The 25,940-nt window shown below is 33.5% G+C and overlaps 5 protein-coding genes and 1 long non-coding RNA gene across 10 annotated transcripts; 4 read left to right on the top strand and 2 right to left on the bottom strand.

Moving 5' to 3' along the window:
- The first annotated feature begins 81 nt into the window (after window positions 1-81).
- Window positions 82-5,809, top strand: LOC107624556 (B3 domain-containing transcription factor VRN1-like). 3 transcript variants are annotated; one of them, XM_016327056.3, is made up of 7 exons: window positions 183-320; window positions 3,110-3,225; window positions 3,521-3,995; window positions 4,113-4,228; window positions 4,320-4,560; window positions 5,145-5,287; window positions 5,396-5,809. In XM_016327056.3, exons 2-7 carry the CDS (start codon window positions 3,127-3,129, stop codon window positions 5,636-5,638), a joined length of 1,317 nt encoding a protein of 438 aa, XP_016182542.1. In that variant the 5' UTR covers window positions 183-320; window positions 3,110-3,126; the 3' UTR covers window positions 5,639-5,809. The 3 variants fall into 3 exon arrangements, with proteins under 3 accessions (XP_020969384.1, XP_016182542.1, XP_016182543.1); XM_021113725.2 differs by lacking the exon at window positions 3,110-3,225 and having other exon boundaries at window positions 82-320; XM_016327057.3 differs by lacking the exon at window positions 183-320 and having other exon boundaries at window positions 2,989-3,225.
- A 2,194-nt stretch (window positions 5,810-8,003) lies between these two features.
- LOC107621530 (B3 domain-containing transcription factor VRN1) lies at window positions 8,004-10,704 on the top strand. Of its 2 annotated transcripts, none has more exons than XM_016323556.3 (6): window positions 8,004-8,344; window positions 8,747-9,224; window positions 9,425-9,534; window positions 9,620-9,863; window positions 10,002-10,117; window positions 10,231-10,704. In XM_016323556.3, the coding sequence occupies exons 1-6, from the start codon at window positions 8,246-8,248 to the stop codon at window positions 10,489-10,491; spliced, it is 1,308 nt and encodes a 435-aa protein (XP_016179042.1). In that variant the 5' UTR covers window positions 8,004-8,245; the 3' UTR covers window positions 10,492-10,704. The 2 variants fall into 2 exon arrangements, with proteins under 2 accessions (XP_016179042.1, XP_088343099.1); XM_088486973.1 differs by having other exon boundaries at window positions 8,148-8,344; window positions 8,750-9,224.
- Window positions 10,705-10,872: 168 nt separating this feature from the next.
- Window positions 10,873-13,369, top strand: LOC107621531 (B3 domain-containing transcription factor VRN1-like). The gene is made up of 5 exons (XM_021113167.2): window positions 10,873-11,178; window positions 11,327-11,485; window positions 11,996-12,479; window positions 12,673-12,788; window positions 12,882-13,369. The coding sequence occupies exons 1-5, from the start codon at window positions 10,999-11,001 to the stop codon at window positions 13,128-13,130; spliced, it is 1,188 nt and encodes a 395-aa protein (XP_020968826.1). The 5' UTR covers window positions 10,873-10,998; the 3' UTR covers window positions 13,131-13,369.
- A 731-nt stretch (window positions 13,370-14,100) lies between these two features.
- LOC107621528 (uncharacterized) lies at window positions 14,101-17,666 on the bottom strand. Of its 2 annotated transcripts, XM_088486968.1 has the most exons (3): window positions 17,299-17,563; window positions 16,924-17,249; window positions 14,101-16,812 (listed from the first exon to the last, which is right to left on the bottom strand). In XM_088486968.1, exons 2-3 carry the CDS (start codon window positions 17,137-17,139, stop codon window positions 14,395-14,397), a joined length of 2,634 nt encoding a protein of 877 aa, XP_088343094.1. In that variant the 5' UTR covers window positions 17,140-17,249; window positions 17,299-17,563; the 3' UTR covers window positions 14,101-14,394. The 2 variants fall into 2 exon arrangements, with proteins under 2 accessions (XP_088343094.1, XP_088343091.1); XM_088486965.1 differs by having other exon boundaries at window positions 16,924-17,666.
- Window positions 17,667-18,725: 1,059 nt separating this feature from the next.
- On the top strand, window positions 18,726-20,282 carry LOC107621536 (uncharacterized). Its single transcript, XR_001615846.3, has 2 exons — window positions 18,726-19,739; window positions 19,833-20,282. It is a non-coding gene; the product is annotated as an uncharacterized LOC107621536 (long non-coding RNA).
- A 792-nt stretch (window positions 20,283-21,074) lies between these two features.
- Window positions 21,075-24,637, bottom strand: LOC107621527 (uncharacterized). Its single transcript, XM_016323553.3, has 2 exons — window positions 23,906-24,637; window positions 21,075-23,821 (listed from the first exon to the last, which is right to left on the bottom strand). Exons 1-2 carry the CDS (start codon window positions 24,590-24,592, stop codon window positions 21,194-21,196), a joined length of 3,315 nt encoding a protein of 1,104 aa, XP_016179039.1. The 5' UTR covers window positions 24,593-24,637; the 3' UTR covers window positions 21,075-21,193.
- Between the last annotated feature and the right edge of the window lie 1,303 nt (window positions 24,638-25,940).

Genomic DNA, 25,940 nt, shown 5'->3' with positions numbered 1-25,940 from the left:
ACTGAATTTGGAAAACCATCACCATATTTCTTACTGAATTTGTTTGGTACCTTCTGCAATGCCAATGAAACAGTTCTTGGTTAACCATTACTAACTTTTCCCTCCTTTCCTAACAGCAGCTTTGCTGATTCAGTAACTGTTCTAGTCAATTAGCTAACTAACTAACTAACTAATCAATGGAACTGTTGTCTGTGTGAGTATCAGCTACAACAACAACATCCATGGATTCCTCTACCTTCCAACAGAACCACCATTCTCCTTCAACTGTGATTCGTTTCTTCAAGATTGTTCTCACAAAAAGCCTTCAACATAAAACTCTTGTAAGTGAGAATTTTCTTCACTTTATCCTCTTTTTCTTTAATATTATTTAATTCATACCAATTTTCTTTTCCTTTGCCTCTTTCTTTCCTTGAGATTTTCCCTGAGGTAACAGAAAACACATGCAGCATAGCATGCTTATGAGTTTTGATTGTTATTATGCTTACAAACACTCGTTTACCAAGTTTCTTTTACTGTTCTTCTAATAACTTTCTGTCATTTTTCTTTACATCTCTTTTACGCTTTCATCTCCAAATCGTTTTAGAAAATTTTTTTTTTCTTCACCTTTCATCTACCACCACCTCTTCCTTAGATTTTTTGTAGGATATTTTTTCCTCAACTTTTGCTTAATGTGAAAATCCATGATGAATATCTTATGTTGTGTTGTTAAATTCTCTCTCGAAATAATTTTACAATTAATGCAAAATTTTTGGTCGACTCTCTTCAAGAAGAAGAAGTCGATTTGAGAGCTTGTTATTCCACTCCTATAAGTTATAAGAGATGTTCGTCTCCTTTTTTAAAACATGTATTTGCGATGAAGTCAAAAATTGAGAAAAAATCTAAAATAGTTTTATCTTTGGTATTGACCACTCCGAAACCATGGGCCCCGTGAATATTTCCATATCTAGTCACTTCTCTTTCAATATGGCCATTTAAATCTCCTCCTAAGAAAATTTTATCTTTCGAAGATATATCTTGGACCAAACTCTCTAGATCCTCCCAAAATTTTATCTTGTGTTATTCGCCCACTTGCGGTGCATAGACGATAATCACATGAAAAGTACCTCCTTCCACCATATCAAAGTTTGAATCCAAAAGTATCCAACTCCCTAATCTTTGCACCGACCCATTTTGTTTCTTGTAGGTACATGATGTTAACTTTCCTCCTTGTCATGGTATCTACCACCTCTATAGATTTTCCTGTTAGACTGCCTATGTTTCATGTCTCAAATCTTAACCTTCTGTCGCTCCGATTTTTACCTTTATCTTAATCTTTGTGAACTAACTTATTTATCTTGGTCCGTTCACGAAAACGCGGCAACCCTTGCTCATTTAACACTATATCCAAACACCGATGCAGTGGCTCTTACTCATTTGACATTGTACGCGAGCTATGAAGCATGGACACTTCGTTGAGTTGTTGTGTCCGCATGTCGGACACATTTCGGACACGACACTCACCGACACTCGTCCGACACGCGTGTCTGCTGTGTCCGACCGTGTCTTAATAAAAAATAAAAAATTCTTCTCCGGACACACCTAAATACCATCACGTGTCAGCGTGTCCTGTCTTATTCTTAACATATATTTTTAAAATAAATTTAGATATAGTATATATTATTATTTATTAAAATAAAAAATATTTTAAATACTTGACATAATTAAAATAAGATATTAAAAATAATTAAAATTTTTAATTTATATTTTAATATTAATAAAATATCAAAATATCATTACGATTTATCTAAAAAATACTTTATATTTTATTTGTATGTATGTCCCTGTGTCATATAAGATTTTAAAATTAGCTGTCGGCGTGTCCCGTGTCGTGTCATGTCCCGTGTCTGTGTCAATATCTATGCATCATAGTACGCGAGCCATACAGTGCGTTGCTTTGGAGTAACAACCTAATTTTAGCACAATAACATTTTTGATCCATGAGATTCAACTAAACTTTTATGTTGGCTGTCGAAAATCTAATATAACCCTTATTTTTTATTCGAATATGGGATCGCCTATGTAGGACAACTATTCCATAGGTGGAGTTTTGCGAAACTAACCTAGTTTTCTAAAAGAAATGAAATTAGTTCAGTATTTGAAATATTGGAGGCATCATTTTAATTTTTTAAGAGATAGATACTATACTTTTTTAGAAGTAATGTTATATTTTCTCAATAGATAATCTCTCTCCAATTTGTGAAGTACTATGCTTTTAAGTTTTAATACGAAGTATATTTATTACAATCAAATTTTTATCAAATTAGAAGTGATATTATCAAGTGACAATATTTTTTTTTCATATTATTTTCCTCTTAAAAAAATTTTCAACACTAGTAAATGCTTTCAAGAAATAAACTAGTATTACGGATTTTTTTTCCTTTGAAAAATCCTTTAAAATAATCCATTTTCCTCCAAACTCCCAATTCCAAAATTTTAAAACTAAAAGATATTTGTACTTATATAGTTCTAAATAATGTTCATGGTGCTGATAAAATTACCAAAAATAATGTTATATTGGATGAACTTTTATGGAAAAAATAAAATTTCAAGTGGTATATTTTTATTTTTTTTTTAAAATAAAAAATTTTTATGTTTCAATATTTCATATATAAATATTTTTTTATTTAACAATTATATTTGAGTACAATAATATAAAAATATTTTTTTTGTTTATTTATTATGTTAAATTTTTTTAAGTAAAAAAATCTAAAAAAATGTAAATAATAATTTCTAAAAAAAGATATATATTTTTTAAAATTTTTTAAAATTTTTATTTTTATTACTAAAATTTTACCAATAACACTAAAAAAAAAAAAAATTATTAATTGCATGCAAGTCATAGATGGTGTCGTGTTGCACGTCATAGATACTTATATTAAGCCATATTTTCATTAACTAAGTTGGCAACAATTTATTGATGAGAGAAGGTGAATTTAATTGCATTCCAACTTTACAAAGTAACTGAAATTACGGTCTTACCCTTCTGCTTTTTCATAAATTTTGTTCTTAGTTCTTACCAGAGTTACACAGTGCTTGTGACTCTGACTGTGACTGTGATTGTGTGTGTTAGTTACAATAACAACATCCATGGCTTCCTCTACCTTCCAACACAACCACCATTCTCCTTCAGCTGTGATCAGTTTCTTCAAGATTGTTCTCACAGAAAGCCTTCAAAATGGAATTCTTGTGAGTGAGCATTTTCTTCACTTTCATATCCTCTTTTCTTAAAATATTATTTAATTCATACCAATTTTCTTTCCCTGTGATTGTCCCTGAGGTAACAGAAAACACATGCAGCATAGCATGCTTCTGAGTTTTGATTGTTATTAATTTATTATGCTTACAAACAATAGTTCTATTGATTAGTTAGTTAGTTAGTTAGTTAATTGGTTAGAACAGTTGCTGAATCAGCAAAGCTGCTGTTAGGAAAGGAGGGACAAGTTAGTTATGGTTAACCAAGAACTGTTTCATTGGCATGCAGAAGGTACCAAACAAGTTTAGTAAGAAATATGGTAATGGTTTTCCGAATCCAGTGTATCTGAAGCCTGCAGATGACACTGAATGGAAAATAGATTGGACTAATAAAGATGGTGAGATTCTGTTCGAAAAGGGTTGGAAAGAGTTTGCTGCGTATTACTCACTTGAAAATGGCCATTTGTTGTGGTTTGAGTACAACGGAACTTCTAAAATTGAAGTACAAATATTTGACATGAGTTGCCTTGAAATAGAGTATCCTTCCAATGACCTCATCAATGATGGTAACTTGGCTGGGATCTTGAATGAACAGCCGCAGCCGAAGAAAAAGGCGAAAGCAGCACCGAAGCCATCATCTCCTTCTAGAAGTAAAAGAGTGAAATTTACTGTCAAAACTATAGATGTGGAAGATAGTGAAGAAGATAGCGAATTGGATAGCCAATCCAAAGAGACACAGCTTAAGAAATTGCCATATGTGGATGGTATGTATCTAGTTTTTCTAATTTCTTTTGTTAGTTTTGTGAAATAGGGACAAAATAGGCCCTGTGCTGTTCTTAAATCCTTAATCATTTTGTGTTTTATGATACTGGTGGATTCAGATTTCTATCCTGGGACCAGTGGGTTTCAAGCTCTGAATGAAGCACAGAAATTCAAATCAGAAAATCCCTTTTTCATAGTCAAGGCAAGGCAAAGCAATGTATCAAGACCAACAGTTGTAAGTTTATGTCTTTACATATTATTATTGTGATTTCACAAATTGGGATTCTGTTTTCTGATGATAATGATGAGAATATGCTGTGTTGCAGAATTTCCAAGCTTCCTTTTTCAGAAAGTATTTTGAAAAGGAGCAGAATGTACAGATAAGGTTTCAGAAGATACTGATTCCTGCAAAGCTGCGCTGTTATCCATATAATTCTCATGCCATTATCGCTTCCGGTTGGGGACTTTTTGTTCGAACAAGTACACTACAACCTGGGGATGTTACTATTTTTGAGCTCATCGAAAGAGAAGATCCGGTGCTTGATGTTCATATTTATAGAGCCCAAGGTTAGGCACTTCGCTAGAACTTCAAGAGCTTTTAAAACTAATAGTTTGTGAAGAATGTGTCATTCACCTTTTCTAACAGTGAAGACCTGTTGTACTTATTCCTTGTTTGAGTGTACAAAAAGAAGCCTTGGAGCAATAATTGAGTTGTCTCCTTTGACCTCAAGGTCACGAGTTCAAGCTACTCGTCCGCCACTGATGTAATCATCAAGTTAGATTCCCTATTTTACACCCTTTGGGTGCGACCTTGCATTAACACTAGATGCTTGTGCTTGCAGGCTTGTGTTTTTGAATTCTGGTTCCATTTAAAATATCTTGATGATACGGTCGTGTGACGCGAATAACTTCATATGCCATTTGTCAATCAAGTGATTTTCTTTCTACTTTTGTGGCTGATGCATAGACCTTGGTGTTCTTAGGCAGTGTTTTTGAAGTTTAAGCAGAGCTAGAACTAATTTTAATACAAATAATGGTGGTTAACTTAGCTGTTATTATTTACTTCTTCTTTAGATTTAACCACATCATTTCTAATCATGTATAGGATTCATTCTAATAATATTTCTAATATTTTGTGGAGCTGGTGCTAGATTTCCAGCCTCAGGTCTCTGGGATTCAATCTCAGAAAGAAGCTAAGAAGTCCAAATGTCCAAAAGAATTCAAGAACTCCGAGTCACAAAATCCCTCTTTCGTGATCAAGATAACAGAAAGTGATCTATCAAAATCAAGGGCTGTAAGTTTATGTTCATATCCATGTAGAAACTTATATGATTGCTATTGTTATACTTCAAGAAATTGTGATTTTGTTATGACAATGATGATAAAAATAATCATGTTGTAGAGCGTGCCAGTTTCCTTCTTCAACAAGTATTTCGAAAAGAAGGAGCCGTATGTAGTGATACGATTTGATAGCAAGTTGTGGCCTGTAAAGTTGCTGTGTTATCAGGCTAATGCCTATATCTCCCGCGGTTGGCTGGCTTTCGCTCTTGACAATAATTTAAAAGCTGGAGATGTTTGTATCCTTGAGCTTGTCAATGGAAAAGATGCATTGCTCGAATGTCGTATTTATAGAGCAGATGGTTAGGTAACCTGGACTTCAGGGGCTATTTAGCCAAGAAATTTTCTGATATTGTTTAGCTCCTTTTGTTGGATCAACCTTCTACCATATCCAATTTAATTTTGTGTTTTGTTTAGTATCCTTGTTGACAATGTTGCTGTTTTGTGTGACCAATAATAAAATGGTATGTTTGGGAGATATGTACATTCCCATGGGAAGTTTTCAGTAGTGAGTAGTGACACACACAAAAACTGCACATTTTATATGTTTGTTTTAGTCATTATGATCTTAAATAAATTGCTTATCAAACTTTCTTCTAGTGCTCATGCATGGTTTATGTTATTGTAATCTGGTTCCATTCATAAGATCTGAATAATAAGAATGGAATTGTTAGTACTAAATAATTTTGCAAATTCAACCTATGATCCAGAGAGTAATATGCAAGATGCAACACACTCTTTCCAATCATTTTCAAACAGAATCTCATCATCATGCACTGAACAATTCCATTTGGTGCCATTTGTAGGTTTGAGAAACACTGGAATTGGCACATTAGCACCATATTTCCTGGCACCAAAAATTTAGTGTTAGCATCCATAATTAAACACTTAACTAATAAATAAATGAAGATGCTACTTAAATAAGAATGGAAGTGTTTACAAGCTTCTCATCTTGAAGAGATTCTTTTAGAGTATAATCATGAAGAAAAGGACTTCATTGGGTACTGAAGTCAAAGATGTGAGATTTGACTTGTAATAGTAGTAGTAGTAGTGACGTGTAAGTGGAATAGAATAGAATACTTCGATTGTTAAGGTCCAAAGTAGGGATGCACATGGTCCGATCCAATCTAAAGACCCTAGATTTAAATATTTTAAGGGCTAGTTTGGTGTGATTTTATCGGGTTTAGGATCAGTCTCAAAAGTATACCCAGGGGCGGATCTAGGTCAAAACGAATCGGTTTACCTGACCTAGAGAATTAAAAAAAAGTATATATATTTTAAATTAATTCTAATATTATGTTATATTAATTATAAATAGAAAAATTTTATAGTGGGGGCAAAAATATAATAAAATTTAGGTATAAATATATTTTTTTGGCTTCCTACAATCCCTAACATGTTAAGTATTATTCCATTATAAATTTGAATTTCATTTAAGAGTTTGTAATTGGCTAATGTGTTATTATACATATGAGATGAAATTCGAACTCTCAACACTTGCTTAAGCGGACGATGACTAAGCTGATCACTCGACCAACCTAAATTAGTTTAGATATATTTAAAATTTTAAATTATAACTATCTATATATATTGATAAAAACTAAAAATATACACGCAATCACTTATTATAGTATTTAAAATAATAAAAAGATAATTTCACACTTACAGTATAATTTTCAGAATAATAAAAATAATTGTTTATAATAGCTTTCGTTTTATTTTTAACATGATAATATTATTTTTTTTTATATATGTTCTTAAAAAATTATTTTATTTTTTATTATCTCATATTTAAGTATTTAACTGTTAGGTCTATTTATTATAGTCTTTATAGTATAAATAAATTTTTTTAACCAAAGTAATTATTATAATCAAGATTATTTTAATAATAAATATTAATACAATATATTAATATATAGATAATATATTTTTATCTTAAATAATTTTTTAAAAAATTACTAATAATTTAAGTTGTATTTAATTAAAAAATTAAGTTTTAATTTAATTATTGACTAATTAACTAATATAATAAAATTAATTATCACTATTTTTTGAGTTTATTTATTTATTTTTTATTATTATATTAAGTTTAACAAAAAAAATATAACATAAAACAGAAAAAATCATTTATATTTTATTTTGGGATAAATATAATATCAAATGGGCAAAATATATATATATATATAAGTATTATTATTTTTTTTAAAAATTTTGTGGGGCAAATGTTCCCTCTGTATTGCATGTAGGTCCTTCTCTAATTATAAATTTATTGTTTTATTTTTAATAATACCTATTAAATTAGAAAATAGGTTAAAAAACATTAAAATAAAATTTATAGATAAATTTAAATTTAAATATGAATATTAATTTTTTGGTAATATTTTTTTTTTATAAATAAGTGCGTCATAAATAAGTTTTTTATCAATAAATTATTTTATAAATTATTGTTAAAACTTTAAAGATTCGATTTTCATTCGGTTTAAATCTAGTATAATTGTAGCTCGAAAATATTTAAATTTCATTAAATATAGAACTAGATTAAACTCTAAAAAATAGATCTGATACATATTTACGGCGGACAAATCCAGTTTTACCGACCTATGTACATTTTCATCTTACCAAAGGTTAACATGCCAATTTCTATATAATAATATATTCCTTGAAATTTGAATATGTCACATGAATTTTTATTGAAAAATGTTGTAACTCTCTCTGCTAAAGGTTCTGTAAATAGGTGAGGTTCAATGTCATCAATTATTGCGTACCATCTCTACATGTTACTTAAATTACGATCTCACCCTTAGAAAATAAGCATTTTCATCCTTTTTTTTTTTTGGGGTATTCTTCACATGTTGTCTTCTTACCTGAGAGACACAGTGTCTATGAGTGAGTGTGTAATCAACAACTTCTTTCCATGGCTTCAACTAGCTTCCAACCAAAGAGCAAGTCTCCTTCCACTGTGATCAGCTTCTTCAAGATTATTCACAGGAAAAGTCTCCAAGCTGGAACTCTTGTAAGCATTTTCATCACCTCTACCTCTTATCTTTCACTTTCTCTTTGTCTCTTTGTGATTTTCCCCTGTGGGGTAACAGAAGCACACACTGCAGGGTTCCTCAGCAGCATAGCATGCTCCTCAAACATTCATGCATTTGAGTTCTGATTCTTATTATGCTTCTTAACAACAGTTTCATTGGCTAGTTAGTTAGTTAGTTAGAGCAGTAACTGAATAAGCAAAGCTGCTGCTAGGAAAAGAGGGAAACTTGTTAGAAAAATTCTTAGAAGGTTGTTAGGAGGTTGATTGACACAAATAGAGTGGGAGGAATCAGTTTCTGTTTGTATAATCATTATTTTCTGTTATGATTGTGAGTTTTGATAATTATGCTTATTATTAGTAACAGTTTCATTGGCATTGCAGAAGATACCAAGAAAGTTCAGTAGGATATATGGTAGTAGTGTGCCGAATCCAGTGTATCTTAAGCTTCCAGATGGCACTCAATGGAAAATAGATTGGACTAATCATGATGGTGAGATTATATTTAAAAATGGTTGGAAAGAGTTTGCTGCATATTACTCTCTAGATCAAGGGCACTTGTTGTGGTTTGACTATAAAAAAACTTCTCTTTTTGAGGTACACATATTTGACACGAGTTGCCTTGAAATAAACTATCCTCCCAATGATCACACTGATGATGATTGTGTTGAGATTTTAAATAAGCCCCCATCACCACTCCGGGGGGATCTAAGGAAGCGGTCGGTAGCACCATTATCGACTCCTTCTAAAACGAAACGATTGAGAAGTGCTACAAAATCTAGAGATGTTGAAAGAGGTAGCCAATCTAAGGATACAAGCCTTGAAATGCCAGTATTTTCATCTCCCCGGCAAGATTTCCTTGGTATGTTATTTTTTAATGATTGGATGATCCTTTTATTTTGTGTTGCAACTGAGTTCTTGATTTTATTTGTTTAATTTTGGGAAATAGAGATCAAATAGGGTCTAAGCAGTTCCAAAACCAATATATATAGCTTGTATCTGACTTGTTCCTTGAGTAAGATCTGTTCTAATCATTTTCTTATTTTATGATATTGGTTTCAGATTTCTCTCCTGGGACCAGTGGGTTTCAGGCTCTGAAAGAAGCTGAGAAGTTCAGCTCTGAAAATCCCTTTTGCATTGTCAAGATAAGGCAAGCTATACGTTCAAACCGTGTAAGTTAATGTTGTTACATATTGTTATTTCACAAATTGTGATTCTGTTCTGACAATAATGATGAAAAAATATGTTGTGATGCAGAATTTTCCAGCTTCCTTTTTCATAAAATACTTTAAAAATGAGGAGCAGAAAGTAAAGATAAGCTTTGAGGGGAAGTTGTTTCCTGCAAAGTTGCGCTATTATCGACAAAATTCTACTGCCTTTATCTCTTCTGGATGGCTCCAATTTGCTCAAGCAAGTAAATTACAACCTGGGGATGTTACTGTGTTTGAGCTCGTCGATAGAGATGATCCGGTGTTTGAAACTCATATTTATAGAGCCAAAGGTTAGACAATCCACTTGAGCTTCAAGAACTCTTAAAACTGATAGTTATATGAAGAACGTTTCACTCCTTTATTTGCAACTTACTCATAACAACTTTCTTTCTTATGATGTTTCAAATGTGTTATTAAATCGGAGCCAGCTTTCAAGTCTTCGTCCTGTGGCTTTCAATCTCTGAAAGCAGCTCGGAATTTCAAGTCAGAAAATCCCTCTTTCATGGTCAAGATCACACAAACAAACCTACCAAGAACAAATGCTGTAAGTTTATGCTTTTACATTCATCTGTTTGTAAACTTATAAGTTGCTATTGTTATACTTGCACTAATTGTGGTTCTGTTCTGATGATGATGATGAAAATATTTGTGATCCAGGCCATACCAGTTCCCTTCTTCACAAAGTATTTTGCAAAGAAGAAGCCGAATATACAGATAAAGTTGAGAAACAAGTTGTTGCCAGCAAAGTTGCTCTATTATCCATCATCTTCTGCTGCCTATATCTCTGCCGGTTGGCAAGCTTTTGTTGGTGCCAGTAATTTAAAGGCTGGAGATGTTTGTGTCTTTGAGCTTGTCAATGAAAAAGATCGAGTGCTCGATGTTCATATTTATAGAGCCGGTCGTTTGTTAAGCTTTTAGAACTTCAGGACTTCTTTAACTAAGTTGTTTTGTGAAAATGTTTGTTTCTCTTTTGTAAAATCAAACTTCTACCTTATCCAATCCTTATTTGTGTGTACCAATGATGTATCCCTAGGGTTAAAAGTTTCAGTGTTGTTTCATGTTTTATCACCTTGTTGACATTATTGCAGGTTATGAATCTAATCCATGAAAATGCAACTCATTTCTTTCCAATCAAACACCCCATGAGATATATGCATGTAAGCATATTCCCATGGGAAGGTTTCAGTAGTGACTCATGTAGATTATGTATTTCTATAAGTAATTTTTGTTCTTATATAATTTGCTTATAACACATTCTTATGTTCTGAGATCTTGAATTTTATTCTCCATTGTTGTCATTGAATGGATGTTTAATGTGATTGTTTGCTGTATGCTGAAAACAGAAAAATTGTTTTATGCAATTAAATATTGCTCTGGCAAATGATGCTAGGTGGTTTTCATCACTACAGGATTTGAATGTGAAAAATGCAAAATCAGAAGAAAAGTTTTCCAAAATGGATTGTTAAATGCTGCTTCTTGTGTCCGTGCATTTATTTGATCAAGAGATTAGAGAAATTCAGTTTATTAATATCAACTAACCAACAAAAGATAAAAGCTGCATCAACAGCTTCAACTTACACCGGGCCCACTAAAGACAAATGTCAGGTAAATAAGGCATACATGTGACATCTTCAAGTGAAGACAGTTTTGGACATCTTTACTGTAGCATGCACCTTATGTTTTAAAGTAGAAGTGGTCATACTAAATAGCATTATTATATGTTTTAACCCTTTCCTTTCTCCAATGGTTTCAGTGTCCACTTAAAAAGTGTAGCAGACACAATAATTCTTACTTGTGTCAAAAAATAACCATGGCTTCATGTAGCTACCAACCAAACAAGCATTCTCCTCCAAAAACTTTGATCCGTTTCTTTAAGATTATTCTCAGACAAAGCCTTCAAGATGGAAATCTTGTAAGCTGCTTCTTTCATTCACCTGCTCTTCTCACTCTTTCTTCAGTTTTAGTTAGTGCATACAAAATCTGCATCTCTCTCTCTTAATGTTGTAACTGAACCACACACATGCATGCATGCTTTTTCTTTTCTTTTCTTTTTCCTGAACATTTTGTATGATGCACAAGCACTACTTGGATCAGAATTCTTGGTCTTGATCAGCATTAGGAAATATCAAGAGTCATATGAAAACCATGGAAGATGATTTTTTGCTGATTATGAAAAAAATAAAGTGAATAGCACAAGTGCTGAAGTGCAATGCAATACATAATTTTATACACTATAATGTTTGTGACTAATTAGTAGTTTTAGTTAACATCTAACTAACTTGAAAAAATATAACTGATTCTTAATCTCAGTTACATAGTGTGACATAGATAGAGGGAGATGTGTCATCACTCTTTAGTTTCCTTTTATGCTTATGAGTTTTGATTATTATAATTACTAACATCAGGTTCATTTGCACTGCAGAAGATACCAAACAAGTTCACTAGCAAATATGGTGGTGGTGTGAAAAATCCAGTGTATCTGAAGCCTCCAGATGGCACTCAATGGAAAGTACAATGGACTCAGCATGATGGTGACATTTTATTTGAAAAGGGTTGGAAAGAATTTGCTGCATATTACTCTCTGGATCATGGTCACTTGTTGCGATTTGAGTTCAATGGAACTTCTTGTTTTGAGGTACACATATTTGACATGAGTGGCCTTGAAATACACTATCCTTTCAATAACCGGATCGACAATGATTCGGTTGAGACTTTGAATGAGCTACCACCACAATGTTGGGGAAGAGAGCAGAAAAGATTGAAAACACCATTATCATTATCATTGCCTTTTACAAGTAAGCAATTGAGAATTGCCACAGAAACTAGAGATGTGGAAGGAGGTAGTCAACCTGAAGAGAAAAACATTGAGATGCCAATAATTCCATCTGTCATTCATCGTTCGGATGGTATGCTTCTTTTATGATCGAATCGTTGTACTTTTTGTTGATTCAACTGATCTTTTTTTGTGGCAAAATGCATAGAGATTGTTGTTCATAGTCAGCATGTTTTGAATTTAATGGCTAAATGCATAGAGATCTTACTCTGAAGGTAAGATTCTTTCTAATTGTTTTTCAAATCCTTTTATGGTATTGGAGCCAGTTTTTGAGCCTGGGACCTGTGGTTTTCGATGCCTGGAAGAAGCTCAGAAGTTCAACTCAGAAAATCCCTCTTTCATGATCAAGCTAGGGAAGAGTAATCTACAGAGATCAAGGGCTGTAAGTTTAAGCTTATACATTTATCCATAAGGAAACTTAAATATCATGCAAGCTTCTATGTGGTATTGTTACATAATGTTATATATCATGCAGAATTTTAAAGCTTCCTTCTACATAAAGTATTTTGAAAACAAGGAGCAGAATGTAGAGATACGGTACGAAGGCAAGCTGTGGCCTGCAAAGTTGCTCTGTTATCCCGCAGCAGCAGCTGCCTATATCTCGAATGGTTGGCGGCCTTTTAGTCTTGAGAATGATTTAAAAGTTGGAGATGTTTGTGTCTTTGAGCTCATCAGTGGAGAAAACCCAGTGCTTGATGCTCATATTTATAGAGCCAATGGTTAAGCAATCCATTAGAACTTCAGGAGCTCTTAAACCAAGTAATTTGGTAAATATGTAGCACTTATTTTGTAAAATTGAAAATCTACTATGGACAATCTCTCTTGTAAATATTATCTCTTATTTTATCATCTTAGTGAAGATGTAGCTCTTATTTTTCCCGGACCAAATACACCTTGAGAAATATGCATATTCTCATACACTGATACACAGTTTTTAATAGTCTTATAAAAGCTGCAATGTAGCATGTGTATCATTTAGTAGTTGTCATGCTAGTTTCCTCTTATTTTTTTTTTCTCATTACACACTTTTGCATTTTTCATAATGGTTTTATGTTCTTGAAATCTGTTTTATTGATCATATCTTGAATCTTTTATCTTTTTTACCCCCCTCCCCCATGGTTTATATTTTAGCATTGTTGTTCCACTAACTGATTGTGATGAACTGAGAAAGAGGTCTCATTGCTTCTTTGTTATGTTCAAGCAAGTTAATGTTTTAATCGAATCAAATAATTTACTATCATCAAGACTAAACTATGCAAAATGCTATAGTATATTGCTAAAGAATTGAAATTTTTTCATATTATTATTTTTTTACATGATATATAAGACCTTTTGGCCACATATACTTTTCCACAAGCATAAGGAATTACTAGTCTTATTCGATTAGATCATTAGGTGTGTGTTCCCTTGCACATTATTTGTTATAGAATGAATGCTAACAAAACTGAATCAATAGCCTCTGCCCTCTGTAACCAGGAAGTATATTGAACCAGAAATGAAGTGTATAGTTACATAACAGTTGTGGTATGGTTACTGCTGCATTGAATCAAGGTTCAGAGAAAATGAAATTAAAAGGAATTTAAGAAAAGTGGTGCATCAAAAGAGGTGAATTGCAGAAGGGAGCTATAAACTCAACTTCAATTTATAACTTTGTTAGATATGTTGTTCTGTTTTATGCAGAGGTTCTTCAGGAGATTAAACATCAAATGACAATCTCTATTACAAATTCATGCATACACATACATTCATACATGCATCAAACATCATTCACTTTCCTTAATTTATTTCCACCTTTGATTCTTCAAAATAAAAATAAAAACACACACATGAATACATGATCAAGCAACAACACGGCTTCTCATCATCATCCACTTCTTCAATTTTGCCATTCTTATTGTAGTTGTGACATAGATCGTGTCGGCTAAATCTTCCACCCATCTGAAGTAAGCGTGCCTCCAAGTTTTATTAAACCACAAAGTCCCAATAACTCACCAATACCCAGTTGCAAAGCCAATTGCAATAACAAAGTAAAACAACCACTTTTCCAACCTATCTGCTTTGCTGTCTTCATCTTTTTTTTGTTTGGTCGGTCTGTCTTCATCTTCAAATTCATTGCTCCCAGGAACTTGATGTGGACCACATTCGTTGGGTAGAGGAGATCCACAAAGATATGGGTTTCCAGCATAACTTGATGAATCATAAGTTAAAAACTGGTTATATGTGGGAATTGGTCCAGAGAAGTTATTGTATGACAAGTTTAAATGAGTTAGTAATGTTAAAGCTATCATGCTGCTTGGAATTGTACCGGAGAGTTGGTTACTTGAAATATCAAAGGATTCAAGTGATGTCATATCCCGTATCATGTAAGGGATCTTTCCGATCAAATGATTGTTTGATAGATTCAAGCTATGCAAACCATTGAGCAATGTTATTCCTTTTGGAATGGAGCCAACCAAATTATTCTGGGACAAATCCATGATGACTACAAGCTTTCTTATGCAGTCAAGTTCTCTTCCTTTCATGGCTTCTATAACATCCCTAGCTTCCCAACCCCATTCAAATACTTGTACAAAGTGGGATTGAGAAGTAGGAGACAAAGTGGAAGCCTCAAGAGTCATTCCTCGAAGATTGCCTATGCACCAAGGTATTGAACCATTTAAATTGTTGCGAGAAAGGTCCAAGATTTTAAGTGATGATAGTTCACATATCTGTGAAGGAATGCTACCACTCAGCATGTTTTGCTGCAATCTTAGAATTTGTAGTGAAGAAAATGTGTTAGCACTCCATGATGGGATGGTGCCAGAAAGTTGATTCTCTCCGAGATCCATAATCAATAAATGTGGCAAATTTGTCATAGATGCTAGAAACTCTCCATGAAGACTGTTATCGTTCAAATGCAACCATCTTAGAGAGGAAAGATTCCCAAATGAACTTGGAACAGCCCCTGAGAGTTTGTTGGATGACAAATTTATTTCTTCCCATACTTTGTTATCTTTCCAACAATTGGGGATTTTACCAGATAGTCTGTTCTTTGAAAGGTCAAGGATATGCAAATCAACTTGGCACAATGATTTTGGAATTGAACCATTTATGAGATTATTTCCAAGAATCAAGTCCCCCAAAGAGGGCATTATATGACCAATATGTTCAGGAAGTGAGCCACTTATATGATTATGGGAGAGATTCAAATACACCATTTCTGGGATAAACAAAGGCCAACTTTCTTCCCCTGTAATGGGTCCATTCAAATTGTTTGAAGATAGATCCAAGTATGATAGAACCCCAAGTTTTTGAAAATCAATACAAATTCTCCCATCTATTTTATTCCTTGAAAGATCGAGCCAATTAAGATTTACAAGTTCGTTAAGACTTGTAGGTATGATTCCTTTTAAATAATTATTTGACAAATCAAGGTTAGTTAGATTTATTAGTTGACCAAGACTCCAAGGAATGGATCCCATTAGATAATTATTTGAGACATTAAGAACTTGTAAATTTACAAGTTTTCCAAGATTTTCAGGAATAATTCCCTCTAAATAATTATTTGAGACATCAAGAACTTGTAAATTTACAAGTTGTCCCATGAAATTAGGAAGGTCCCCTTCTAATTTATTTTTGGACAAATATAAATTCTTCAAATTCAGTAATTTTCCAAAAGAAGAGGGAATGGGACCATAGAAAAAATTATCTTGGAGATAGAGATTGCCTAGATTTTCAAGTTGTCCTAACCAAGATGGCAAATAATCATTAAAGTTATTTTCACTCAAGTCAAGATCCTCCAAATCATGTCTAATGCAGGTAGACAAATCATTGTTTCCAATGGATTCTGTTAGGAGGTTGCTTCCTCCTATATATAACCTTTTCAGGTGACACATATTTTTTAAAATGGATGAAATGGAACATTCCATAGATGTTAATTTATTACTTGAAAGACTGAGATAGACAAGTTTCTTTAACTCAACAAACCAAGATGGAACTGAAGTGAAAAAGTTGTGAGAAAGGTCAAGGAACTCAATGCTAGTCATATTTTGTAAAGCATCCGGAATTGTACCATGGAAGCTATTAGATGAAAGAAAAAGATGCTTGAGTTTTTCAAACTTGTGAAACCAGGATGGAAGAGAATCAAAATTATTCTCAGAAAGGTTTAATAATTCAATAGAAGTTGCATTTTGAAAAGCATTTGGAATTGGACCATGAAGCCCACACCCTGAAAGATCAAGATACTCAAGTTTTTTAAAGTTGCCAAACCAAGGTGGAATTGAAGTAAGATTGTTCCCACCAAAATCAAGATGCACAAGAGATGTCATGTTTTGTAAAGCATCCAAATTTGACACACTAAGTCCATTGTAGGCAAGACTTAGGAATTGAAGTTTAGGAGCACTGATGGTGAGATTAATAATATTAACCTGAGGGAGGAAGAACAAGAAGCAGCTTTGTCAAGTCCACAAATTATTAACCATCCAAGTAATAAGTTAGGACAACAGATAGAGATAACGGAATCATGTTTAATGAAATACCTGAAATGTTTCGTAATAAGCCTGGTTCATGTCGAGATGCTCCAGCAATGACAGTTGAGAAATCCAATTGATGTTGCTGGCTGGTGAAAATTCATTCCAACTCAGATCAAGAAACTGGAGGTTGGTAAGATTTCCAAGATTGCTGGGTATTTTTCCGCCAAAACCAGCATCAGAGAGGGACAAATAGCTCAGGCGCTGCATAGAACCAATGAACATGGGTATGTGACTCTGATGGAAATAAATTCCACTCAAGTCCAAATGAGTCAAGTATTCCAATTCCAGCAGCGATGAATTAACAATCCGAGCTTCTAAATATTGATTATGGTCTAAAAGGCCACAGTCGTAGTCGTCACTCATGGATCTCAAGCATTTCACAGAAGGAGAGGCGAGATCAAGCATGACAACGTGACCGGTAACATTGTCACAGCCGATCCCTTTCCATCGGCAGCAGTCATGGCCATGCCATGAGGAAAGCATGTTTGATGAATCATTCAAAGATGCTTTGAACTTCACAAGAGCTTGCCTCTCTCTTTCAAGACATGGAGAGTGGAGGAGAGTACTTGAATTTGCACAAATGCCTGCAATTTCAGCCATTACCATCACAAGTACCAATACTGCGCATGCAGTAACATTTTGGTATCTAATTCTCATTTTCAGTGGAATATAAATAGATATTATTGATGATATCTGATTTGGTAGTGCCTTTCACTCCACTCACTCAATCACATTATATATACATAGTGATCATGAACAAGTCATGAATCATGGTTACTTTCTCGGAAGAAGCATAATGGAATAATAATGAACCCAAATTTTACGTTCAAAGACCAAGACTCTTGCGTGTGGGGTGAAGTCTTAGTCTCCGGTGACAAATACGTCTCGAGAAAATGTATACGAATCTGAGATGGATGCCACTCTTTCTTTTTTTTCTCTGCATGACCCATTCATTAATTGACCCAATATCACAGGGGAGTGCTAGGTAAACAATAACCATTTTGAACAATATGAACATCTACCAAATATAAATATACTACATCCTAATTTAATGCTATTCATTAAATTTAAGATTAATTTACTTGTTTAACCCTATTAATTCACATTGTTCAAAAATATTGTTGGTTACTATACTTTTCCCTCTCTCACCCTTTGTTTCGCCAACCAACTAGAGTCAATGATTATAATTTCGTTGTAATTTCTTCGTACTAAGATAATCAATTATAAGTTATAACACTGAATATTAGTCCACGCCTTGAATCAACATCTTATTTTTATACTTTGAGAATTTAGAATTTAATACGTGTATCTATATTATTAATCAAATAATAACAAAAAATAATAAACTTTATTAGTCGTGTAACATTATTCTTATAAAAAATAGACTGGCAATATTTTTCACCACGGCAACAATAATGAACATTATTATCAATCAATTTTTTTTTTAAAATTTTATTTAATATAGTTCAGAGCTTACAAGCTCCCAGCAAGGGACGTGAGAGTTACAAGAGACAATACAAATCCAGAGAGCAATAACACAAACAATATAGAACAAGAAGGAAATTATTATCCTCTAGGTCCAAGAACTTGCATCCTAATTATTAAAGCTAGATTAGTAAAATTGCGTATAAGGTTATTTAATTAAATTACAATAAAAATAATGAAAGTAACTTAATTATTGTATTAAAAAAAGTTTTATTCAATACTCATAATATAGTACATAATATTTCTTCATATAATGACCAAATTGCAAATTTATTGCTTATTACTCTCTGGATCATGGCCACTCGTTGCGGTTTGGTTTAGGTAGATAAAAGCTGAACAGGAATAGAAAGAGATGTCAATTACAAGCAGAATGGGTTTGTTTTACCAAGGTAAAGGTATAGCAGTGGTGGCTCTTGGCGGCAACAATTTCGACGACTCCGGCGGCAACATTCATGGCCCCAGAGACTCCGGCAACCAATGGAAAATTAAAAGCAGAAGCAAAACAGAACAATCCCTTCTCCGGTGACTTCCTCCACCTGCAACGGAGGCAACCGCAATGACAGTAGAAGAACAGAAGGCTGGCTCTATCTCGCGGTGGTGGAAGGCAGCAGCATCTCGGCGACGAGATCCAGCAGAGCTCCCCTTTCTCTCTCCCGTTTGCGCCCTCCTTCTCTGCCCTGTTTGGTGACGACGATGGCCTCAACCGGGACGGCGACGGTCTCGATCAACGGCAGCAGCGGCGACGGGAACAACGACGACGACAGGACTCCATCCTTCCTCTTCTCCGTCGCGCGCTTTCCTCTTTCTCCATGGAAGGTCTGCGATCTCACTCTCATCTCTCTCGTGCGTCTCTTCTTTTCTCCGCAACGACAACAGCTGCGCCTAGCCCCGCCGGCATCGTCTCTTCCCTCTTCTTCCTTTCTTCTTCAATCGCTCCCCCTCTGATTTCTGTTCTCCTCCCTTTCTCTCTTTCTTTCTCCTGTTGGTGGGTGTATGTGTTGTAATGAAATTAGGATAAAATTAGGGATTTTTGGATTAGGATTGAAGTTGGAAACAGAAGGGTAAAAATAGGTTAGGAATTTTAATAAAATTAGAGGGGAGGATGGTCATAAAAAAAAAAAAGCTTGGGACGTGACAACATTCTTCCAAAGGAACTAATCTGTGGTATCTGCCTTATTCCGTAATTTCGTTTTTTAAATTCTTTTTTGGTATCGGAGGCAGTTTTTGAGGCTGGGTTCTGTGGTTTTCTATGTCTGGAAGAAGTTCGGAAGTTTAACTAAGAAAATCCCTCTTTCATAATCAAGCTAGTGAAAAGTAATCTACAGAGATCAAGGGCTGTAAGTTTAAGCTTATACATTTATCCATAAGGAAACTTATATATCATGCAAGCTTTTATGTGGTATTGTTACATAATGTTATATACCATGCAGAATTTTAAAGCTTCCTTCTACACAAAGTATTTTGAAAACAAGGAGCAGAATGTAGAGATTCAGTACAAAGGAAAGTTGTGGCCTGCAAAGTTGCTCTGTTATCCCGTAGCAGCAGCTGCCTATATCTCGAATGGTTGGCGGCCTTTTAGTCTTGAGAATGATTTAAAAGTTGGAGATGTTTGTGTCTTTGAGCTCATTAATGGAGAAAATCCAGTGCTTGATGCTCATATTTATAGAGCCAATGGTTAAGCAATCCATTAGAACTTCAGGAGCTCTTAATAAACCAAGTAATTTGGTAAATATGTAGCACTTATTTTGTAAAATTGAAAATCTACTATGGACAATCTCTCTTGTAAATATTGTCTCTTGTTTTATCATTTTAGTGAAGATGTAGCTCTTATTTTTCCCGGACCAAATACACCTTGAAAAATATGCATATTCTCATACACAGTTTTTAATAGTCTTATAAAAACTGCAACGTAGCATGTGTATGATTTAGTAGTTGTCTTGCTAGTTTCCTCTTAATTTTTTTCTCATTACATACTTTTGCATTTTTCATAATGGTTTTATGTTCTTGAAATCTGTTTATATTGATCATATCTTGAATCTTTTAACTTTTTTGCCCCCCTCCCCCGTGGTTTATATTTTAGCATTGTTGTTTCACTAACTGATTGTGATGAGCTGAGAAAGAGGTCTCATTGCTTCTTTGTTATCTTCAATCAACTGAGAATCAGTGTTTTAATTGAACCAAATAATTTACTATCATCATGACTAAATTATGTATAATGCTATAGTATACTGCTAGAGAATTGAATCATTTGACATTATTATTTTTTTACATGATATATAAGACCATTTGGACACATATACTACTTTCCTCAAGCTTAAGGAATTACTAATCTTATTCGATTAGATCATTAGGTGTGTGTTCCTTTGCACATTACTTGTTATAGAATGAATGCTAACAAAATTGAATGAATAGCCTCTGCCCTCTGTAACCAGCAAGTATATTGAACCACAAATGAAGTGTATAGTTACATAACAGTTGTGATATGGTTACTGCTGCATTGAATCAAGGTTCAGAGAAAATGAAATCAAAAGGAATTTAAGAAAATTGGTGCATCAAAAGAGGTGAATTGCAGAAGGGAGCTATTAACTCAACTTCAATTTATAACTTTGTTAGATATGTTGTTCTGTTTTATGCAGAGGTTCTTGAGATTAAACATCAAATGACAATCTCTATTACAAATTCATGCATACACATACATTCATACATGCATCAAACACCATTCACTTTCCTTAATTTATTTCCACTTTTGATTCTTCAAAATAAAAATAAAAACACACATATGAATACATGATCAAGCAATTACACGGCTTCTCATCATCATCCACTTCTTCAATTTTGCCATTCTTATTGCAGTTGTGACATAGATCGTGTCGGCTAAATCTTCCACCCATCTGAAGTAAGCATGCCTCCAAGTTTTCTTGAACCACAAAGTCCCAATAACTCCCCAAAACCCAGTTGCAAAGCCAATTGCAATCACAAAGTAGAACAACCACTTTTCCAACTTATCTAAGTTGTTGTCTTCATCTTCAAATTCGTTGCTCCCATGATCTTCATGTAAATAACCACATTTGTTGGGTAGAGGAGATCCACAAAGATATGGGTTGCCAGCATAACTCGATGAATCATAAGTTGAAAACTGGTTCTCTGTAGGAATTGGGCCAGAGAAGTCGTTGTGTGACAAGTTTAAATGACTTAGTGATGTTAAAGCTAACATGCTGCTTGGAATTGTACCCGAGAGTTGGTTACTCGAAACATCAAAGGATTCAAGTGATCTCATATCTCCTATCATGTTAGGGATCTTTCCAATCAAATGATTGTTTGATAGATTCAAGCTATGCAAACCATTGAGCAATGTTATTCCTTTTGGAATGGAGCCAACCAAATTATTCTCGGACAAGTCCATGATGACTACAAGCTTCAAGATTCTTATGTAGTCAAGTTCTCTTCCTTTTATGACTTCTATGACATCCTCAGTTGTCCAACGAGATTCTGCAAGAGACAAATTGTTAAGCTCGGCCGCAGATGAAGCAGGAGACAAAGCGGGAGCCTCAAGAGTCATTCCTCGAAGATTGCCTATGCAGCGAGGTATTGAACCATTTAAATTGTTGCGAGAAAGGTCCAAGATTTGAATGGATGATAGTTCACATATCTGTGAAGGAATGCTACCACTTAACCTGTTTTGCCTCAATCTTAGAATTTGTAGTGAAGAAAATGTGTTCGCACTCCATGATGGGATGGTTCCAGAAATTTGATTCTCTCCGAGATCCATAATCAACAACTGTGACAAATTTCTCAGAGATGCTAGAAACTCTCCATGAAGGCTGTTATTGTTCAAATGCAACCATGAGAGAGAGGAAAGGTTCCCAAATGAACTTGGAACAGCCCCTGAGAGTTTGTTGGATGACAAATTTATTTCTTCCCATGCTTTGTTATCTTTCCAACAATTGGGGATTTTACCAGATAGTCTGTTCTTTGAAAGGTCAAGGATACTCAAATCATCAACTTGGCACAATGATTTTGGAATTGAACCATTTATGAGGTTATTTCCAAGAATCAAGGACCCCAAATTGGGCATTATATGACCAATATGTTCAGGAAGTGAGCCACTGATTTGATTATGTGAGAGATTCAAATACGACATTTTTGAGATAATAAAAGGATGACTTTCTTCCACTGTGATGGTTCCATACAAATTGTTTGAAGACAGATCCAGGCATAATAGATTCACAAGTTTTTGAAAGTCAATACACATTCTCCCATCTAATTTATTCCTTGAAAGATCAAGTGTATACAGATTTACAAGTTGGTTAAGACTAGTAGGAATGATTCCTTTTAAATAATTATTTGACAAATCAACGAAGACTAGACTTATAAGTTGACCAAGACTTGAAGGAATGGATCCCCTTAGATAATTATTGGAGAGATAAAGAGTAGATAAATTTACAAGTTGTCCTAGATTTTGAGGAATAATTCCCTTTAAATAATTATTTGAGATATCAAAATATTGTAAATTTACAAGTTGTTCAAGATTTTGAGTAATCGTTCCATTAAATGAATTATTTGAAAGATTCACCTCCATTAAATTTACAAGTTGTCCCATGAAATCAGGAAGGTCCCCTTCTAACTTGTTGTTGGATAAATCCAAGTTTTTCAATTTCAGTAATTTTCCAAAAGAAGAGGGAATGGGACCATAGAAAAAATTATCTTGGAGATAAAGGTTGCCTAGATTTTCAAGTTGTCCTAACCAAGATGGTAAATGATCGTTAAATTCATTTTGACTCAAGTCAAGATTCTCCAAATCATGTCTAATGCAGGTAGACAAATCATTGTTTCCAATAGATTCTTGTCGGAGTCTATTTCCTGCTATATATAACCATTTCAGGTGACACATGCTTTTCAAAATGGATGAAATGGAACATTTCATAGATGTTAATTTATTAAGTGAAAGATCGAGGTAGACAAGTTTCTTTAACTCAATAAACCAAGATGGAACTGAAGTAAAAGAGTTGACATAAAGGTCAAGGGACTCGATGCTAGTTATATTTTGTAAAGCAACGGGAATTGTACCTTGGAAGTTATTAGATGAAAGAAAAAGATGTTTGAGTTTTTTAAACTTGTGAAACCAGGATGAAAGAGAGTCAAAATTATTCTCAGAAAGGTCCAAAAATTCAATGGAAGTTGCATTTTGAAAAGCATTTGGAATTGGACCATGAAGCCCACACCTAGAAAGATGAAGATACTCAAGTTTCTTGAAGTTGCCAAACAAAGATGGAATTAAAGTAAGATTGTTTCCATGGAGATCAAGATGCACAAGAGATGTCATGTTTTGTAAAGCATCCAAATTTGACACACTAAATCCATTGTCGGCAAGACTTAGGAATTGAAGTTTAGGAGCATTGATGGTGAGATTAATATTAACCTGAGGGAGGAAGAAGAAGCAACTTTGTCAAGTCCATGAATTATTAACCATCCAACTATCCAAGTAATAAGTTTGGACAAATACCTGAAACCAAGTGTAAATAAAGCTCATATCAAGGTGTTCCAGGAATGGCAATTCAGAAATCCAATTGATGTTGCTGTCTGGTGAAAATCCATTCCCACTCAGATCAAGAAAGTGGAGGTTGGTGAGATTTCCAAGATTGCTGGGTATTCTCCCGCCAAAACCAGCATCAGCGAGGGATAAATACCTGAGGCGGTGCATAGAACCAATGAACATCGGTATGTGACTCCAAGAGAAGTAATTTCCACTCAAGTCCAAATGAGTCAAGTATTCCAGTTCCAGTAGGGACGAATTCACATTCGTAGCTTTTAAATATTGATCGCTGAAAGGGTCACATTCACTTGATAACGACTCCTCATAATCATGTTCTTCCGACGTGTATTCAATTTGTGCCTCGGATCTCCTGCATTTCACATAAGGATTGGCGAGATCAAGCACGACAACGTGACTGGTAACATTATCACAACCGATCCCTTTCCATTGGCAGCAGTCATGGCCATGCCATGAGGAAAGCGTGTTTGACGAATCATTCAGGGATGCTTTGAACTTCACAAGAGCTTGCCTCTCTCTTTCAAGACACGGAGAGTGGAGGAGAGTACTTGAATTTGCACAAATGCCTGCAATTTCAGCCATTAACATCACAATTACCAATACTGCGCATGCAGCTACATTTTGGTATCTAATTCCCATTTTCAGTGGAATATAAATAGATATAATTGATGATATTTAATTTGTGAATGGCTTTCACTCCACTCACTAAACCACATTATATATACATAATCATGAGAATGGAATAATCAATCAAACCAACCTTTACGTTCCAAGAGTCTTGGGTATGTGTGGTAAAGTTTTAGTCTCCAATGCTTATCTTAAAAGTCTTTGAGCGATTCTCTCTCAGTTTCTAATTAATCCAGGAGTACCAAATACGCATGGAAAAAATGTATCAATTTGGTCTAATTCTTTGTTATATCCTTGTCACTCTTTAAATCTATATGTAGATGTTTATGACATGATATGCATTTTTTCCTTCCTTCATAAACACGGCAAAACAAAGCATGTAGCAATCAGATATGGATTCCATGCCACTCTCTCATTAATGTATGAAAATTATATATAAACTAGTGAGAGATAATATATGAAAATTCATAAATATTAGCTCAACATTTTTTTTATTAGAACCCAAATATTGTTTGGAAAAGCGTAAGATAACTTTTTTATTTTATGAATTAATTTTTGTTATCAAGTTAAATACACTCAATTTTAATCATTTATTTGATTCAAGATAGTTGTACTACCCAGCAATTGTCCAAGTATGAAAAAGAATGTGAAATAATCGAATAACAATTAATTGATTTCTCAACTTTAAACTAATGGAGGCCACTCAGATAAACATGCCTAAAACGTCTTTTTTTAAAGATGTCTTTATGTTGTGTTTTAATTGGTTTTGGTATAATTTATTCGGTGTTCCTCATCACATATTATTAAATTCCTCAAAAGATTTTCTTTCCAAAAACAATAAAAAACATTTAATTTGGACTAAAACAAAAAAGGTAATAGATTAACTATTAGATTTTTTTTTAAAAGATTATTTACATAAAAAAATATATCACATTCATCAATATATATATATATATATAAAAGCTCTTAAAAAATTTTATAAATAAAAAAATAATTAATTTTTATTCGTATAATATATAAAATAATTACTATATTATTATTATACTATAGATTAAAATTTACTAATTTAAATTTTGTTTTTATTTTTAATATAAGCATTAGAAATAAATAATTTTTTTATAACAAGATATATTGTAATAAAATATATATAATATTAATTAGTTTTTAAAAAATTCTGAAAAGATGATTTTTTTTAATAAAGTGATATTAAAAAATTAACATTATAAAAACTAATTTCAATCAATATGATATAATATGATATAATAGGTTATTAAATATATTTAATACAAAACACATTGAATATAAATTTTTATTGAGTTTAAATTTTAAATAATTTTTAATTAAATTTCAAATATTTTTA

This window comes from Arachis ipaensis, chromosome B10 (assembly GCF_059453495.1).
Source record: "Arachis ipaensis isolate K30076 ecotype BB chromosome B10, ASM5945349v1, whole genome shotgun sequence".
Lineage (NCBI taxonomy): Eukaryota > Viridiplantae > Streptophyta > Magnoliopsida > Fabales > Fabaceae > Arachis > Arachis ipaensis.
The sequence above is the reverse complement of the archived record's forward strand: the minus strand, read 5'-3'. Positions and strand labels throughout refer to the sequence as shown.